Source organism: Balearica regulorum, chromosome 2 (genome assembly GCF_011004875.1).
Source record: "Balearica regulorum gibbericeps isolate bBalReg1 chromosome 2, bBalReg1.pri, whole genome shotgun sequence".
Lineage (NCBI taxonomy): Eukaryota > Metazoa > Chordata > Aves > Gruiformes > Gruidae > Balearica > Balearica regulorum.
Window position 1 is genome coordinate 97677477 of NC_046185.1, and position 15293 is coordinate 97692769.

Genomic DNA, 15293 nt, shown 5'->3' on the forward strand with positions numbered 1-15293 from the left:
AAGGCTGCCAGGGGAGCGCAGGGACAACAGTGAGGTGATGCGAGAAGTATTTAATTGCGTTTATTTGCTATAGACATCACGCACTGGCTCCGAACGCAAAACCTGATGGAAAACCCAAGTGGTAATGAAAAGTTGCCAACACCCCTTTGTCAGGCAGCCGGGATAAAAATAAAACACAAAAGACCCCTCCTCAGCGCCAGCAGCCCAGCCCAGGCCCCCTGCTCTCCACCTCGCCTTTTAGGGGGGAGGTACGGCGTTTCCCGGCGGCGAGGCGGGGGGGGGGAAGGAGAGAGCAGCCCTTCGCCGGGCAGGGTGACCCCGCACGGAGCGCACACGCAGGCCGTGCACACACACACACGCACACACACGCACAGCTGATGCAGGAAACCCGTCGCCGCGGCACAGCCCCCACCGGCAAAACCAGCGGCCCGGGCCAAAAAAGGGGCGCCACGGCGGAGAGCACGACGCGCCTCCTCCTCGTATTTCCTCCCCCGCCCACTTCCAGCGGCGGAGGGGCTCGCTGCCGCCGGCTGCCGCCCGGGATGAAAAGTTAGCCGCGACAGGATGCGCGGCGCGGCGGTGAGTTTCCCCGGCGGCGCCGGGGCGCGGCGGGGCCGGGCGGGCGGCGGGGAAGCCCGGCAGGGCGGACGGGCGGCGGGGAGGAACCTCCGGGACCTCCGCGTCAGCCCCCGGCTCTCTGCGTCTGTGTGTGTGCGTGTGCGCGCGTGTCCGTCCGGCCGTGCCGGTGCCCCGGGGGCCGGGCCGCGGCAGGGGGGAGCGCGACGCGCACCGGCTCGGCGCCCCGAGCGGCGGGGGAGCGGCGGTAACTTTCGCCCTCGGTGGGGGGGGGGGGGGGGGGGGGGGGGGGGGTAAGGCGCTGCTTCGTGCCGCTCCCGGGCGCGGTCGCTGCGCAGGACCCCCTGAGGAGACACCCCCACCCTCCCTGGGCCACGGCGAGGGGGCCCCCTCACTCCTCCGGGGCGAGGGGCGGCCCGGGACGCCGGAGGCGGCTTCAGGCCCAGCGGCGGCCGCCCAGGGGCCGCGGGGTCCCGCCCGTGAGGAGGCGGCGGCGGGGAAGCCGGCCCGCGGCGCGTCTGTTGTGCCTCGCGCTGCGCCGCCGTCCCTCCCCCGCCGGGCCGCGAGGAAACCCCCTCGGTGACCCCTCCCCCGACCCCTCCCCCACCCCCGCCTCCCCCGCCCGCCCCGGCCGGGGAAGGGGGCGGGGCCGGGAGACCCGGTGACGTCACTGCTCCGGCCCCGCTTCCTGCAATAGAAAGTGAGAGAAGGTAAAACACCCCCCGCCCCCCCTCCTCCCCCCCCGCGGCCCGCGCCACCGCCTCGCGCCCCTCCCCCCGCCAGTGACCGGGGCGCCGGGGGGAGGGGCGGGGCGGGGGAGCGCGTCTCTCCCCGAGGGGAGCCCGGCGGATGCGCCGAGCCCGCCCGTGCCTGCCGGCCCTCCCCCGCCGGGCCCGCCCCGCCCCTCCCGCCTGTCAGGGGAGGCTCCCTCCCCCCCCCCCCCGTCCCCACGCATTGTGTGTCCCGTCCCCCCCCCATCGCCCCACAGCCGGGGTCAGGGGCCGCGGGGGGGTTCCGGGGTCGGTCGGCTCCCGTGTGGGACATGGCGGGGGGGGGGAGAGGGAGGGCGCCCGGAGGAGGGGTCTGCCGCGGGGGGCGGGCGCGGCCGGGGGCCGGCCGGCACGGCGGCGGGGGGCTGCGGAGGGGGGCCGTGCCGGGGGGCGGCGCCTTGGCCGGCCCGGGGGGACGGTGCATGGAGGAGGGGTGGGTGTCGGTGCCGGGCTCTGTGTGTGTGTGCGCGGCCGGGCGCGGCGGCGGCGCTGGGTCATGTTTGTGTTTGAGGTTGTCAAGTGAAGGAGGCTCCCGGCACCCCCGCTCTCCCCCCCCCCTCCTCCCGCTGCTGCCGCCGCCGCCGCGCAGGGGTCGCCGCGTTCCCCGCCGCCGCCATCAACCGCCGCCGCGCTGGCCCCTCCGCCAGGTTTGCAGCGGGCCCCGCGGGGGGACGGGAGGGGGGGCTCGGGAGGCGCCGTGGGGAAGGGGGGGTGCGGGGCGGGACGGGCGCTCCCCGCCGCGGCCGGCGCCCCCCTCTGCGCGGAGCTGCGGCAGCCACAACACAATGTGTCCTCCGCCGGCGGCGGCGGCGGCGGCGGGGGGGCGGGCGGGGACGGGGAGGACCGCAGGCCCCACTCCACCTTCCCCCCCTGCCGGGCCACCGCGGCCCCTCCGGGACGTGCGGGGACTCCGCGCCTCGGCTGCGCCCGGCCGCGCTCTGCCCGGGGGTGCCGGCTGCACCCCCAGCCCAGGCGGGCAGCGCTCGGGAGGGCTTGTGTATGAACCCCCCACCCCCCCCCCCCCCCGCGCTTTGCAGCCGGGGGTTGGGGGGGGGGGTTGGGGGTGCCGCGGAGCCCCGGCCCGGCTCCTCCTGCCGTCCCCGCTGGGTGCCGGGCTGCGGCCGCCCCCCCCCCCCCCCCCCCCCCCCCCCGGCATGTGTGCAGCGCTTTGTTCGGTGCGGCGTTGCAGAGGGGTTTTCCCAGGCTCCTCCCTCTTTATTCATTCATGTTTTTTTTTCCTCTCTCCCTTCCCCTTCCCTTTGCAACCCTGCTCGCACATACCGACGGCTCTCCGGGCCCCAGGGCTGGCTGCCGCCCCGCTCCCTAATCTGCTTTTTTTTTTTTTTTTTTTGTTTGGCGGGGGGGTGGGGGGAAATGTGACCGCTGCCTTTGCCAAGGCCCGTTTCTCCTTTTTGTTTAAATTAAGGAGGGAATGACTTTTCGCGTGGGTCCTGCACGGTGTTTCAGCCGTGTCTTTCACACGGCCATCTCTTCCCCCGAAAGAATGAGTCCTGCTGGTGAGCGGGGGAAATCGGTGGGTTTAAAACGTAAATAAGATGTCATTTGTACTGCAGGGGAGCGTCGGGAGGTGCTTATGATTTACGGATACCCGGGGGATTTCAAACTCTTGCTCCAAATAACTTGCATAAAGAAGTGACGGTGTTTATAATAATCTTTTAAGAACCTCAGCCCAGCAGCACCCAGAGTAGGGGGGGGACTGGGGTTCAGGGGGTGCTTGTTGCTTCAAGCAATCCAGCCGCTTCTCTGCATTTCCAGTTTGTGTCCGAGACCAGGAGAATGGACCTGTTAGCATAAGGTTGTATTTCATTTTTACAGCTTTCTCTTATCCTTGTGGATAAAGTGTTATGAGTGAACAACTTGACAAGCTGTGTGCTCCTTTTTGGATTTTTCCTTGTTTTTCCTTTAGTGTGCAGTAATACCCTAGTGAAGAACCATTAGTCAGAATAACATTTTCCAGCCTTCCTTTGTGTCAGTTGCAGTCAGTTTCTTCTCCTGTTTGGGTCCTTTTATGCAGCAGCAGACAAAAGAAACATTAAAAATTAATGATTATATTCCTCAATAGTCTGTAGACTGAAGGGGTGGTTCCAAGTAGTCTGTTTTAAGTGGGCTTGAATTACATTTTTACAAAAACATGGTTGTCTTACAAAAAACAAACCAAACTCCCTAAATTAATGCTTATAACAAATGCTAAAAATTCTACATACTTCCTCCATCTAGTAGCTATCCTTCATCAACTTGTCTGTACTAGGGGTCATTCTGAAGTTTATAAAAAATTTTAAAAATTCTTCCTACTAAAAAAGAAAAGTATTGACATGAGGTAGTATCACTATTTAAAAAAAAGGGAAAAGTGGTTGATTTTTTATTTTGTTTAGCTGGAAGAGTGGAATTGCACCAGTCATTTTCTTAAGTTCTTGCGCATAAGTAGTTTGCCATAGTTCTGTGGTAGATTTCACATCCTGTAGGATTTAAGAAACTAAACGAAATGTTCCTTAAGCTGGAAGCAAACCCTAAGAATATTTGAAAAGTCAGAAAGTTTTGTTAATATTGAAAAAGACGTAGGTTAGGGGATGCAGATTTGTGCCAATTTAGCAGCAAATCTGTGTGTTAGGCTATTAAAAGAATTCCCTCGTCTGTGGGGTTTTTCTGTACCGGGGCTTTGCTGGCTGCAGCATCCTGTAAACGCAGGGGCTGCTGCAGCCACGTAGGACCACGCCAGTGCGGAAACTTGCTGTGCAACAGCTTGCAGGTGGGTCAAGAGCCAGTGTCATTCTCTGCTCTATACTGACGTTTTGGCAGAAATATCCCATGGGGAGTTCTTCCAGACTTGCACGCTCCATGTAAGGAACCTGGAGGTAGCTGGTGTTACAAATAGGATGGATTATTACTGATGCAGTGTGTGTTTGCCCTCCGCTGTGCTCTCCCTCCCACCCTGAGATGAAGATCTGTATCTTTAAGCCTCGTGTCAGATTTTGTTTAGTTTTTCTGGATTTATTTGCACGGGACACAAGTTGTTGGAAGATGTTTTCTGGCTAGAAAACAGCTGACAAATGTGGAAAAGTGTCTTAGTTTTCTCATGCTTCCTGAGTAATCCCAAAAGGAGTTTCACCCTCATGTAGTTTTCTTAAGATCCTGGAACATTTCACTCTGTAAAAGGATAGGAACAGAAATATTTCTTGCTCATCACTAATTTCCATAGGCGTTTGAGGATGAAAGGGAGCAGATAGGTATCTGTTCTCCTTATTAATGCGTATATCTCATAACCTTTCTCTTTTTTTTTTTAGCATATGGATTAACTAACCCCTTTGACAAGTTTATGGAGCTGCCATCTCTCTGCTTGCTGTGCTTTCCATTTCTGAGAAGAGAAAGTGGTGTATGAGATTAGAGGAAAATGCCTCGGACAAAGCAGATACATCCCAGAAATCTGAGAGGTATGTAGCTCTCGGCTGAGAAGGAAAAGCTCTTGGGAAACCCGGTTGCAGTATCAATTACGAGGTTAAAGGAATATGTATTTAAGAAGTCTGTTTTGATCCAAAAATAGTTTGCAAGTTTTAGGAGTGATCTGCAAGACGGCTCTAATTTTGAGAGAAATAAGTGGAATCTGTTCTTATCCCTCCAGTCTGTGTGCTTGACAGCATTGTTGATATCCTCCAGCTTACAGCAATAACCAGCATGAACTTTGAAAATGCAAAGAAAGACGTAGTTTCCTTACCAGAGAATTTACAGTCGAAATATACAGGGAGGTGGGAAACACGTGTAGTGTAGAAGCAGCATGATATCTGACAGCCGGTAGTTGTTTTTCTTAATAGTAGCAGTTTGGTTTGCTTTTGAGGGGATCAGGCTCTCCTCCCGTGCATGCCTCCTCACTACTTATCATCTGTCACCCACACTACCTCGGGCGTTGCTAGGTTTGACCTTGGTCTCCTTGCTCTCCTGCCTTTGCACAGTCAAATGGTAGCTCATTGGCTAGAGAAAGGAGCGAGCAGGCAAGCGACTTGCTCCGCTAGCTGGCAAGCTTACATGTCCAGGCATTTCCTTGAACAAAATCCCAGTGCACTGAAGTGAGCCCAGGACTGGCAGATGAACGTGAGGAATCTGATCCTATGGTTATTTGTTACTGTCTTGGTAGAAGTGGCCCTGAAGGAATTAAACGAGGGGAAAAATACAGGTCAGTTGATGAGCAGACGTATATGTCGAGGGAAAACACGTTTCCATCCCCACCCTCGTACGCAGCTTTCAGGAGAACATGCTTCCACCTGCACCCTCACATGTAGCTGTCATCAGCTTTTTTTAATGTGAATTTTACAGTTGCAGTATGGAAGCATCCCTTCGGAGAATAAAAGCAATTACAAAACCACAAACATCAACATCAAGTTTTAGGGGCAGGAACAGCATTGGATTCTGGTTTTAACTTTTTATGCCAAAACCCAACAAACATCCGCATGTGTTTCAGTTAGTTTACAGTTGAGAGGCTCTCAAGTGCTCGTGCATACAGCTGTATCCGAGACCTCATGCTTGCGGACTGTTACCACTGCTACCAGTAACAATCTCTGCTGGAGAAGACATTTTTGCAGTGTGTTCAGGAAGTGCTGAGTGGCGTTGTTTAGGGTGATGGCTAAACCTCCATCACAGATCAGGAATTTCACATTTAGGTGATGCTGTTTCCCCTTCTTACTGCATGTGAAGCAATAAATTAGAGCCCAATTTTTGACATTGATGCTTACCGAGTTGCTGATGTAGCTGAGCTTATATTTTCTGACCAAATATGAGAGTGATCTAATTTTAGTACTCTGATATCTACTCTTGTATTGCTTGAAACTTAATAGGAGTTAAGCCTATTGTAAAGCTTTCTATTCACTTAAATAAATGCATTTAAAATAAATAATCTAATTAAACTCTTAATTGTGTAAGAAATTAATTGCTTTTTTTCCCTTGCGTAATTTCCCCAGTCGTTTAGCTTTTATCGCCCCCTGTAATAGTGGTTTTCATCAGTTCCTATTTTTCCACAACTAATGGAGTTCTTGAATGAATTAAGATGAGTTAAATGTTGAGAAGGGAAATAGAGGTATACAGTGAGCCAGTAATTTGAAATGATGTTGGAATGGTTAAGTGATTGTTGAAACTACACAGGTGCTGCAAACTTCAACACGTTGTGAGCATATATTGCTACTATCATGGGTTATTAGAGGTGAAGTGATTTGAAAAATTAGTTTACTTCTCATTAGTTATGCCCTATTTCCATTTTTAGTCTAGATAATGAGGAAAACTGGATTTCAGTTTCTCTAGTCATTTTATCAGTCTCTGAGAATATTGCAGAAAGTATTTGCTTAAACCCTCAGGTTTTTTTGCTGGAACTTGAGGCTGAAAGATTTCATGGGTCTGTTTTCTGACAGCTTATTTTTATGTATGCAAAGTTAGACCCATCTTAAGTTGACACTCTTAACCATTAAAACTTTAAAAACTGCCTTTCTTAACACGGTGGTTTAATCCATAGTAATTAGTACCGATGATAACTAAATCTGCAAAAAGAGTAAATGTGGTCAAAGGTGAAACTCTGCAAACTTTAATAACTTTTGGAAGACAAAGATGTAAGATTAAGTAACCTGTGTTTTTGTGTTAAAAGGTACTTTTAAGTTGTCTAAACCTGATTGTCACCTTTGGTACTATGCGTAAAGAACACCCCATGGCCTTACCTGGCTTCTCCCTCCCTTGTCCCAACTCCTCTCGTTGCCCCACAGCAATCAAATCGCCAACAGCTTTAACTGGACTTGTCCGGAGCCCATCAATGTTTAACTTTTTTGCAAGATCACTGTCGAACAACCCTTGACACTGTCTATCCTCTTGTGCATCAGGTGAGTTACTTGGGTTGCACTTGCAGTCCAAGTCAGCCTGGAGAACAAACAACCAAGTCCAAGAACATCAAGTATTATGCCCTTAGAAAAAAACACCCCAACACAATCCCTCTCTCCTCCTCCCCCCCGCCCCCCCAAAAAAACCCTCACACAGAAAAACCCCCACCGTAAACACCCCCCCCCACACACACTCACTAGTTAATTTGAGGTTAACTGCAGCACAGGAGTAAGTTTTGAAGGTTTTAATATTGCCTGTGTTTACCGTAAGCAACCTTATTGTCTGGGGAAAATGAAGTAGTGTTGTTTAATAGAGAGAGCTAAATTTAAGATTTTGACAGGAAACCTTAAGGCTCTTCTTTTTGTGACATGGCTTGATTTTACTCATTTTTGTATACTTCGGAGAGACCTGACAGCCTTTAGCATATTAACAGTGGCCCTGATCAAAATCAGTGAAGATCAAATTTATTTTTGTGGGGTTTTTTTTGTGTGCTGAGGTCCTCTCCTCCCTCCTCCTCCTTGACTTTCACTGTCTGTTTATAGATGAGTCAATATAGTGCTATGCTAACCTGATTTTACAGCAGGAAAAAAAATCTATATCAAAAGGATAGGATATGGGAAGCATTATTTTGCACATAATTATAAAAAAAAAATAGTTGGCCATTTATTTTCATGACTATATGTTAGTGACATAGTTTTAATGCTCGACTATGGCAGAAAGAGCATGTTGTATATGAAGGGTATCAATAAGGTATCTTCTGTGCTGCACGTGTTCTATTATGTTGTTTTGTCACATCAGCCTTCCCTGCTTCTCACTGCAAATACGTCCTTACGTGAAAAATGTTAACCATCACCAGTGCACTGTTTGGTAAGAGCTGTTGTGCGTGGTGTTAGGCTTAGTCTCCAGACTAACTTAACAGTCATGGTCATCCCCAGCAGTAGGGATGAGCAGCTAAAATTTGAGAGAAATTAGTTTTGCAGGTCTCGATGGGATGTGAATTGGATACGTGCAAGTTCTGGAAAATGCGTAGTAGTTTCAAAGGTGAAGGCCAAAGGCATGCCTAGGAGAAGCCTGGTGTGGGTTACCTGTCAGCTCTGTGACTGGAACTGGGTTTATAAGCAGGTGTTCCTGATGTTCTCTTGAAGCTGCCTATCATGTTGCTAATCCAAACCATCATCAGTCCCCTTCCCAAAAATGTGTGCTGCCAGAGATGAAAATACCTGTCTTATTCAGACATCCAGAGGTTGTCTTTTCTTCATTTGCTTTATTTGTTGTGTGAGGTTTTAACTCGCTAAAACTAACAGAAAGACTGCGTTGCACGCGGTTACGCCCTATGTTTACATGGCTAACTGATGCACAGGTGTAACAAAACATTTCATAGAAGCAGTAATGTATTCCCAGAAGTACAGTTACATTAGAGAATCATGCTTTTAGCAGGGCTGAGTGGGCTTGGTTTGTTGTCAGATGGTTGTGAGGATATAGAAGGAAAAACAACTCCTGTTTTTGTTTACTTAGAAGTACTTTGTTGCAGAGTTTAACATCAAAATTTGTTTATTATGTGTACAGTCTTTAACATAGCATTCTGATTCACCAATGCAAAACCGTAACAGAAATATTTCGAACTTTGTCTCTTTCTAGATAACCTTTCTGTTATTTTTAAGAAGACAAGTTGGTTTTGTTTCTGTTTTTCCTTCTCAATCAAATATTTCCATTTGAAACAAATGATGGACAGGCCCATAAAGTTCAACAGCCGTCTCCGAATCTTTTAACACTTTGCATTTGATGAGGAGATGCAAGTATGATGTGAATAGCTTTGCCCAATAGCTTGACAGCTTTGCAGTAACCTGAAAAGGATGCTTAAGTTTGCTGGAAAGCTGGATGCATGCCGGGCCATACGATGTCCAGAAGAGCTAGGCATCTGCTACATCTTCAGTGTGATTTAGCAAAGGCTCTTTGAGTTGGTTTAGAATTGTTAGGTGCTTTCAGTACTGAAATAGGCCTGTCTACGCTGAAAGCTGACAGGTTGGTATTTCTTATTAGTGTTTGGTCGTGTAGTCTGTAAAACTTGAGAATCGATTGGTGTGCTGTGCTTCAGTTCATGATTTGCATCAAATGACTTAAAAAAAAACCCACTGAGATTTCTCAAGACTCACTTCTGTAACTTGTGCTTGCTTGGTTCAAAAGAAACGTGCAAGTGCAACGTTTGATTTTTGAGTCTTAGTGTTGTTTCTGAGACAAAAATAATACTCCAGGGTATTTCTGAGGGGCTGTTGATGCAGTATTGCAGTATGGGTATATCAGCAGCGCTAGTGGTATGTGCTCTGTGGCATACCTGTGGACGTTGGAAAGATGCTGCATATGTGTCTTGCTTAAATTTCTGGAGTGTGTGCGAGACACAGGTGGAAGAAGAGTTTTGACTCGGTGACTTTTTATGGAAATCCTTTGATTTGGCAGTAGTTCTTGTTTCTGTATATCAGATGTTTTCGTATAATTTCTTCTACAAACCAAATCTGAACCCAAAACCTCCCTCATTCATGAGAGAATGAATGCGTGGCTCTGTCGGTGTACCATCAGCTGGAGTACCAGTAGATCCACCTGTAATGCAATGAATAGACCAGCTCCCTTGTAGACCACAGAAGTACTCTCTCTGTGCCTTGTATTTCTCATCTGGGATGTGGAATGATAGTGTTTCTCTTTCTTTGTTTTTGGTTTACTAGTTTAGAGTGTAAGATCTTTAGGCTGTTTCTTATAGTGTGTATGGTCCAACATCTTGCACATTAGAGATCATCTCAGCTGCAGCGCTTAAATTTTATTGTCATGTGAATAAGGTCTAAATTTACGTATGAAAACCTGTCTAAACTACTCTGCAGTATAAGAAGGGCTGGATTTAAAGTGTAACTTGCCACCCTTTCCCATCACTTGTCCTCTTCCTGTCTCATCGTTCTGTGTCCCTAAATTTGATCATGTGTTTTCAACAGGGTCTAGTCCTAGTCAGTGCACAGGATGGTTGGGGCTTATGTTGATGGCCACAGGTGATGGGCAAAAGCCTGTTGAGGGTGGATTGCGAGAGGGGAAAGAATAGTAGGGTGGATAACACTGTTCAGTGTTGCCTTGAGACAGCTGCGTTTAATTCCTGCCTCTACTACTGAGTTTCTTGCGTGAGGCTGAGCAATTCTGCTACACCAAACCTTTGCAGCCAGCCACTAACGGCGTGTGCTGCATTTTGCCAGAGTTGAGATGCCCAGGTACAAATTCAGAAATACAGAGTTTTTGCAACTGCAGTTGGTCTACTATGGCTACAGTTTGGATGCAAAACACCTCAAAAGTGCTAAGTACCTTTAAAAAAAATAAATAATCAAGGTCTGCGTGACTTACGTCGAAGATCCAAGATTAGCCAACGCTTTTGGCAAATCTTTTAATCTCTCTATGCTTCTGTTTTCTGCCCGTAAATTGGAGATACCAATACCACATTAGCTTCTAAGGGCTCGGAAGATAAAGTTGTTAGTGTTGTGAAGCAGACACTCGGTGGCTAAATAACGGAAAAGATGAGGAGGAAACCCGTAGTCAACAGAGCCGAGCAGCGAGCGCAGCCCACTTTGTGCACTGGTTTAGTTTGCGTAGTTTTGCCATTCTCTGACTCCTTACTGCTTTGCTTCACAATCTTAACATTTGAAAAGTATTCTTAAAGGTTACTTCCTAGCTTTTAAAATGGCAAACTAAAAACCCAAGAAATTCCACCGTATTGAACTGCAACGCTTCTCGTATGAGTCATCGACATGTTGGGACCTCAAACCGCAACACGGGCTTTTGCTGACGTACGCCGTCTGGACGAGGCGCCGGAGAGCGGAGAAAGAAGTCGCTCCCATCGGTGAGCGTTCATCATTGCGTTGCAGAGTTTTGAGCTGTTGCTGAGAAAGTCCCTGCAGCCAGGAGGGAATACTGACTGCAAGAAGAGTCTCTAGGGAGGAACATCTTTAATGTCGTCATTTCCCAGTTGGTTTTGAGACTGGTTTAAGCCATTGCCTCTGGAGGAAGCGAAGGGATCCTGCCTTCCCCCGCGTTGTGTTGCCCTCCTTGCTCGTGTGTTCACTGGCCACGCAGTGGAAGAAGTAGTGGCACCCGGAGTGAGTTAATGCTAGCATCATGGGTGGGGGTAATGGTTGTGCTGGGTCGGCTGGTTCCCAGATGCCACTGCCGGAGCGGGTGGTGGTGGCTGGGGAGGGACGGCGCAGAGCCAGGGTTGTCTCAAGCCTCTAGCTTGAACTCATTGGGAAACTATGTTGGAAATCTCTATTTGCCATGTGCAAACAGCAGGCTTTTTGAGCTTCTTTGCTTGTCCAAAGGCAGGTATAGATTTTCATAAGGATACCAAAAGGTGTGTTCCTTATTTCTGGTTTCTTTGCTTTTCCCTCCAGACTCCCCCTCCTTCTACTGACAAATTTAAAAACTGGGCAGCAATGGAGGTTCTTAATGGATGACTTTAAGAATTTTAGTGTACTGGTAAACCAGCAGGAAACTGAATTGGTCTCAGTTGACACCTTATTTAAAAATAAAATAAAACACTCCCTCTAAAATTTGGTGTAGAACTTTCATTCAGAATGAATGAAATTTGGCCAAGACGTAAGCAATTAAAAAGAGGCCCAGAAAGCCGAACTTGTTTCTAGCTGGCACTGTCATCCTTGAATATGTATTTATAAATTTCTGCATGTGCATGCTAAATATTAGGACAAGAAAATGGGCATAATGCAAGGACAGTCTACTGGATACAGATAGTGGCAAAAATAGGTGCTTTTAGAGGGAGTTACCATGCAGAAGAGGGATAGAAGAATGGTATTCCAGCTAACAGGACTGCAGAGAAATACCTGCAAGAATGTTGATGAAAGAAAAAGAATGGAGGAAGGAGCTTAGGTCTGTTCTCTTGATAGTAGAAAACAACAAATTGCATTTTTTATGGAATATAAAATAATTGTGGTTATAATCAGGCTGGAGCTGGAAGAAATTGGTGAAGGGTAAGGCTAAAAAAAATGGAATGCATACAGAAGTGAAAACAGCAGCAACGAACTGGTGCTTGAAAGCTATGTATAAGCCAGTTAGATTTCTTTCAGAATACAGTGAAGTGGAAACAGGGCAGATCTGCAATTCTGCCTCACCTTTACACCCTGTATCTTCTTTATTGCTAATTGAGCGTGGAGTAAGAAATGCTACAGAATTTGACATCTGCTGAAGCACAAACTCCAGTGTGTTAGGAACGTCATGAAAAAAAATTGTAGTTGTGAAAAGAGAAAGTCAGATTTCAACAGTTGCTCTTTCAAACGTTTCTGTGAGAGCAGGTAGTTGGCTCTGGGAGGAAACTGAATCCAGTCTTTTGAGCCCAGGAACAATTACATTTTGTAAGAGTCAAGCTTCCTTATGAACATTTAGAAGATTTTTTTTAAAAATTATTTATTTATTTTTTTTAAAATTCTGCATCTCAGAAGAGATTTTCTTTTGCTGTGGCTTTGTATGTAAGGTAACTTTCAATGATGTCCAGTGTGTGAACTTAACAAACAAACAAACAGTCCCTTCTAATATATAACCATTAGAAATTAACATGTAAATAAGAAAATCCTGGCTAGGCTGGAGAAGCTTGGTTAGGAGAGCCCCCTCACAGGTTTATGGTCTTCTACATCTTAAATAGCTATTATGAAAAAGGTGAGGGCTTATGGTCTCACATTTTTCTTAATTGATTTTTTCCTGCTTTAAAACTCTGCAAGTTTCTCTGTTGATACTCATGTCAATATTTTCAAACTTCGGACGCACCAGTCCACTAGACTTCACAGTTGTGGGCTTTGTTACTGCACAAGTCTTATATCTAGCCCAATAAAATTCCCAAGAGCATTGCTACCATTTAAAAATACCTCGTTGCAATTAATTCTCTTTAATAAGATAGTAGCAAAGGAATTTTAAGGCATAGTAGTTTCCTTCAAACTGTTCACTGCGCCTGTGTTACGACGCTTGAAAGGGATTGCGTGATAAATACCTACCTGCTGCTCCAGGTGAGGATTCTTGGGCTGCTGGAAGAATTCCCAGTCCTTGGCGAGGTGGACGGATGTTCAGGACCTTGCTCGGGGAGCTCAATAACAACGCACAGTTGCCCATGGGTTAGAGGATCATGTCTGTTTGACCTAACACTTTGCACAATTGCTCAAGAACTGTTTTGTTCTAACTACAGTCAGTCATTTTCACAAAAACAGTCACCTGTAGCCCAAGTTGATGTACTTGGGATGCTTGGAAAAAGACAAGTTCTCAGGTTTGGAGGTTGTGTTGCTTTGTCTTGTGTTTTAATCCTGAAATTCTTCCTTTCCATGGCACGTTATTTTGAGTTTCTTCTTATGATCAGAAAATTCGATTTCAAATTGCGAACTAGTGTAACTATTTACACTGGAAAATATAAGGGAGACGTCCTAGAACTACACATTTTCAAAGAGCTAGTTATACCAGTATGTATTCCTAGACTTGTTCATTCTTTGGTATGTTGGACTTCTGTAGCAAGCATTTTAGTTCAGTAATGGCTTATGAGATGATGAAGAGAGACATTCAGGCTCTTAGTTGGAAAAGTAAGATTTTCCTTGCTATGTTAAAACAGGTGAATAAAGTAGACTTTAAATTTACAAAATGAGTTGGGTGAAGTGTACTCTTTCCCTCCACTTGTTTAAATGTATCATAACTCAGAATATTTACATTAAGAAGAAGGCGGGGACAGGGGAACCCCTACGGCAGATGTTTGGAACCTTTGGTGACGCATTTGTGGGGGAAGTGGGGAAGCTCTAGTTCAGTAAGCGAGTCACTGCTGTTTCTTTTTATACAAAAACTTTTTAAATGCCCTTAAAGCTTCTCTCAGAAAGAGGTTGCTTGGAGAATATGCTGACTTGGCAATTCCCGTATGACCTTTGGTGGCAGACTGAAGAAGAAATGTCTTTGTAACGATCCACAGGTGGTAAAAAGCAGAAGGGGGATTTTTGCTAAGGCAAAGCTGAAAAAGTCTGTGTATTTGAAAATTTCATTTTAAGATTTAGTTGATACTCGTACAATTGAATCTGGTTAATGCAGTACACTGGATTTAGCATCTTTGATTGCCAGCAAAAAGCAGCGAGTAGAGAATGCGCGCTCATATGCTAAATAACCAGTGAACTTCCGCCCCCGCTGATTTCCCGCGTGTTTAAAAGATAAGTTCCCACCAAGTCCCCTTCATAAATCCCGGGCAGACCTCTAGGGCTGAAATCACGCAAGGTTTGGAATGAGCTGCGGGGAGGAAAAGCAGTGGTTCAGCAGGAGTCTGTGGCGTAGCGTCGCTACAAAACAACCGTGTGTGTGTTCCTAGTTACCTACAAAATATGCGGCTTACGCCCTGCCAGCGGCGGTAGTCATGGAATATCCAGAGCACACCGCATGATTTCCTCTGATTTTTTGGCCTGATTTCGGAGGGTGGGAAGTAGGGTAAGTTGATGTCAAATGGCATTGGTTTTAAATACCGAGCTCTGTTGAGTCAGATGGGAGATTGCACGCCTGTTCTTACCCTAAAGGTTGCAATGCAGACACAATGCAGAGCCAGGAGAAAGAAGCGTTTAGAAATGGCTCTTAAAATATAATTTCCGTGGTGGTTTTGCTATTCCATTACCTATAAGGAATCTCTAGGCGCTGTGCTTTTTGAAGAGGAGTGAGCATGTGTCTCTTACTCAGTAGATGTACAGATTTTACCTTTCTCCCTGCTTCAGGAGTGCTTACAGAAAGAAGTATTTCTGTCCCAGATCCATGAAGGAAACACAGTGGTGTATGTATTAATTATGTTTAAAATATTTCACTCTGTAATTTTTATTAGCAAAATGCCTAATATGCCAAAATGTTCTGTAATTCTCAGTTGTCAAGAGGCAGAGCTAAGTATGTACGTTTTAATAGTTTAATACCTTGAATCTTAAAAGAGAATTGCCACCTTCAGTGTCAGGGTAATGCTTTTGTGGCTAAGAGGCAGACTAGGAACTGTGAAAATGCTAAACTTTATTACAGGGAGGATTTAATAATTTTCAAACAAATCTTTATATA

General features: G+C 47.2%; 1 protein-coding gene across 6 annotated transcripts in view; it reads left to right on the forward strand.

The window, feature by feature from the left end:
• The first annotated feature begins 351 nt into the window (after window positions 1-351).
• HIVEP1 (HIVEP zinc finger 1) overlaps window positions 352-15293 on the forward strand; it is a 115702-nt gene continuing 100760 nt past the window's right edge. The window contains exons 1-3 of one of the 6 annotated variants that reach the window (XM_075745026.1): window positions 1744-1993; window positions 2773-2880; window positions 4649-4795. In XM_075745026.1, the coding sequence (XP_075601141.1) occupies window positions 4756-4795 (40 nt within the window). In that variant the 5' untranslated portion in view covers window positions 1744-1993; window positions 2773-2880; window positions 4649-4755. Of the gene's footprint in view, window positions 580-1736; window positions 1994-2708; window positions 2881-4648; window positions 4796-15293 lie in introns of those variants that run through there. The other 5 variants (XM_075745025.1, XM_075745022.1, XM_075745023.1 and 2 more) reach the window with 5 other exon arrangements.